The sequence below is a fragment of the Montipora capricornis genome, chromosome 10, assembly GCF_036669925.1.
Source record: "Montipora capricornis isolate CH-2021 chromosome 10, ASM3666992v2, whole genome shotgun sequence".
Taxonomy (NCBI): domain Eukaryota; kingdom Metazoa; phylum Cnidaria; class Anthozoa; order Scleractinia; family Acroporidae; genus Montipora; species Montipora capricornis.
In genome coordinates this window covers 63,677,579-63,681,209 of record NC_090892.1, presented here as the reverse complement: position 1 = coordinate 63,681,209, position 3,631 = coordinate 63,677,579, and the positions used below count along the sequence as shown (strand labels likewise).

Below are 3,631 nucleotides of genomic sequence, written 5' to 3'. Positions count from 1 at the left end.
CGAGAAAAATACAATATTTTGTTATTCTTCCTTATGCAAATACTTGGCTGCGTATTCGAATTCACTAGCTAGGGTCAATTAAATTTCTGCCTTCATCGCCTTCGAAAAAATGAGAGCAAAAAGAAAAAACCACTTTGAAAGAGCGCAAAAATTTGCCGAAAACAGGCTTGTATTTCCGTTGTATGTCTTGAAGCTTTAAAAGATCAAGCGATTTCAGGAAGCGAAGGTGATGGCTACGTGTCTGTATTCTGCAAATGCAATTGAACCCATCCACGTGAAATATCAATCTTTGACATTCATTATCGGTTGTCCTGTTGCATCAGAGCTGAAGTTTATTGATGAGACCATCTTATCATCTAGGCCAGAAACTTCAATGGTCGGGTTTCTGTTTTCCTTGAAAAAGTCAACAGAGCGTCGGGAACTCGCAGCTTTCGAACTGGTCGTGTCTTTTGGTCGAATTTGCTAAATCTCCCGTCGGTGATTTCCTTGACACTCGTTTCCCGGTTGCTTTGACAATGCCTTCGTTCGCTTCGTTCGTCCGCCTCGCCTCAACCCAAGCCCCCACTCGCTTTTCACACGCAGTTCTTTTCGTTTTCTCGACTATCTGAGAGCCTGGAACAGGCTAGTTCCGACCTGGAACCCTCACCCCTCCCCTCCCAATCCATACTTGTTGCTCTCAAGACTCTCGCTGAAGAAAAAATCAACAAACACGTAACTGAACTATTCAGTGGGATACCGAAGGGACTGGGAATCAGGGGCAGCAGTTTTGTACAGCTGGTAGCCCGTTGTGACTTGGGTTGCGCCTTGTTTTATGCAAGAGTCCTATATTCATGGTTTTTTGCGGTTTTGTCTCCCCTCGACCGATTAAATTCAAGATGACATGCATGGAACTAGCTACTGCTTGTGTGGTTTCCATCTCTTAAAATAATAGTTTCATCATTGTATTATTTTCTGCTTTGTCACTCAGCTCTGTTGCGGAGGTCGCAGCTATATCGAATTTAGACGGACCTGGTATAGTTGGCATAAATCTCGCCGAGACCACGCAAGACAAGCAAAAGTCTTCCCAGGGCACTCCTGATAAAATGGACGCTGGAACTGCGGCTGGTATTACGTTTGGCGTTACGGCTTTTGTCGGATTAGCCATCGCTGTCATGGTGATCGGCTGGCGCAGGCACAGGAGCGTTCACAGGGATAGCAGTGGTTTGATGGCGCCGCTCAATTCGCGCATTGGATATGGAACTACCAACGATGAGGGCAGCCCACGAGTTTGATTATAAAACTTGCTGCTGAGCAACATTTTTCATTTTTAGCGATACATTAACATTAACAATAATAATAATAATAATAATAATCTGAATGATGATGATGATGATGAAGATGATGATATGATGTCCACAGAAAGATGTTTAGTCTAAGCGCGTGAGTCAGTTTGTAGCTGCATGTGTCGCAGTCAACTTGAATTCACTGAAAATTGTACATAGATAAAGCAACTGAATCGTTTAGCATTACTCTAATTCCAGAGTCATCACAATTGTATTAAACTTTGATACTCTTCGCCTTTTTCTTATTCCTTTTTGGGACTTCGAATTGAATTGCATTAGATTAAGTTAACAAAAAGTGCTTAAAGTATTTTTGGAGACGTTTCGGTGAAAATCCCTATCTTCAGTCGCAAGTTTCAAGCGTTCATCATCATCATGTCCTTTTCCCTGTGAGGGCCGGAAATAGGACCTTGCGTTCTCTCTCGCCAGGCTTCTCGGTTCTTAGCACAAGTACAAGCTTCCATCCATACTTTAAACCCAAACTCTACTCTCTCTTTCTCAACAGTTGTTCTCCAGGTCTCCCAAGGCCTACGTCTTCCTTCCGGGGTCCAGGTTAAAGCTGTTTGTGTTCTCACTTGCACTCGTTCTCAACACATGCCTAATCAATTTCCAACGTCTTCGTTTATCTGCTGCTTGATTTCTTCCATATTCGTCCTAGATTTTATCTCTTCATTTGACATTTTCATTGGCCAGAATGCGCCGTATCCTGGCTTTTGAGAAGGAAGACATTAAGCTTGTTCTCGTCGCGTCTGATCATTCGCCACGTTTCGCAATCATAGAGGAGAACAGCCAGTGCACTGAATTTAAAAACCTTCAACTTGGTGTTTATGCTGAGTTGACTGTTCCTCCAGATGTTCTTTAAGTTGTAGAAGACTGCTTGTGCTTTTCCCAGCCTGGCACTCATATCTTCACCACAAGTTGATGTGACTGTAGCACCAAGATATACAAACTCCTCTACCTCTTCAATATCACTTCCCTCTAGTTGGATTTTCGTTCCTAGGTTAACATTCCATTTCCGCATTACCACTGTCTTTCCGTGGTTAATCTTCAGTCCGGTGTTCTTTCCGTTTATGTGTGAAATTTCAACCTTTCAGTTGCATGTCCACTATCCTCTTGCAACATAGTTACGAGAATAGTTATGAAACTCCACAAATTTGGGAAAAGGCGTAAAGTTGACGTTTCGTCAGGAGTGGTGAAAGCAGATGAAATTAAAACGCACTGCGCCGCTTTGTTACGAAACCCGAGAATACGACGACAGCACAACTACCACACCAGCTGAGATGATCAATAACCAAGGAAGCGAAAACCATCAACTAGCTAGAACAGAACCTTTTGAATGGTTTAAACTCGCTACACTGTCTATTTACACAAGCGAACTTGTCTCTGAAAACTCTCAGCTTCCCAGTAGACACTTAAAAATATGCAAGCTTGGACAAAGATAACTTTCTAAATGGGACTCGGGCGACACAATTAAGTTTTTTCTGTTTTGAATTTCAAATTCTTAAGCTGATTATATGTTTTTTTCTTAACGAAATTTTCGGAACCTTTTCCGCTCCCTTGAATGGCCGTCTTCAGAAAGCCAAAAATAAAGAACATTAGAACTACATAACGGTTCGAAATAATTTATCATTTCCTGCTAGCAACTTTAAGGCTAAGTGCTTTGTTCAGTGAAGTTGCTCAGTCTTGGAGTGTAGGAGAAATTCCCTTTTTTTCCTACCAAGCTGGAAAAGAAACTGATGAGAGCCATTCTGTTTTGAGGTTTGTTGTTTGACATCAACATTAAGGTATAATTTGCTTAAGAAAGGCAACGTTTTCCATTAGAGTATACCTACTGGAAATTCACTCCGATTAATCTCATGTAAATCATCTTGATATAGATTATTTAAAATTTTAGCAAGAGAATCCATTAAAAGGTAAAATAAGATTGAAGATTCACTTTTTATAAAGAGAAATGTTTGCATCGGGTCCCTACAAATTTCCAAATAAGAGTCTTTTGAGCACTGCACATTTGTTATTTTTGATTTCCATAATTTAAATCCCAATAACTGTCCAACAACGATTTCTTTACATCACACAGATGTCATTGAAACAAATGTACAAGGCAGTAATTTCGGAATAAAATGGATCGCGGCAATAAATCATTCTGAATGGCAAAATCTAGTCTGCTAATTCGTGATCATTGAGCCAAACAGAGAGATTACTGTCCACATTTAGCTATGTAGTTAACCCAGCATCTAAACAAATTCACAACTTCGCAATGGGACATTGCCAGAAAAAATAAAGGGGGGGGGGGGGGGTAGGGTGGTGAAGGT

General features: G+C 41.0%; 1 protein-coding gene across 1 annotated transcript in view; it reads left to right on the top strand.

The window, feature by feature from the left end:
* LOC138022364 (macrophage-expressed gene 1 protein-like) overlaps positions 1 to 1,555 on the top strand; it is a 7,318-nt gene extending 5,763 nt beyond the window's left edge. Inside the window, exon 3 of the mRNA XM_068869476.1 lies at positions 968 to 1,555. Within this exon, the coding sequence (XP_068725577.1) occupies positions 968 to 1,271 (304 nt within the window). The 3' untranslated portion in view covers positions 1,272 to 1,555. The remainder of the gene's footprint in view (positions 1 to 967) is intronic.
* Positions 1,556 to 3,631: the final 2,076 nt, after the last annotated feature.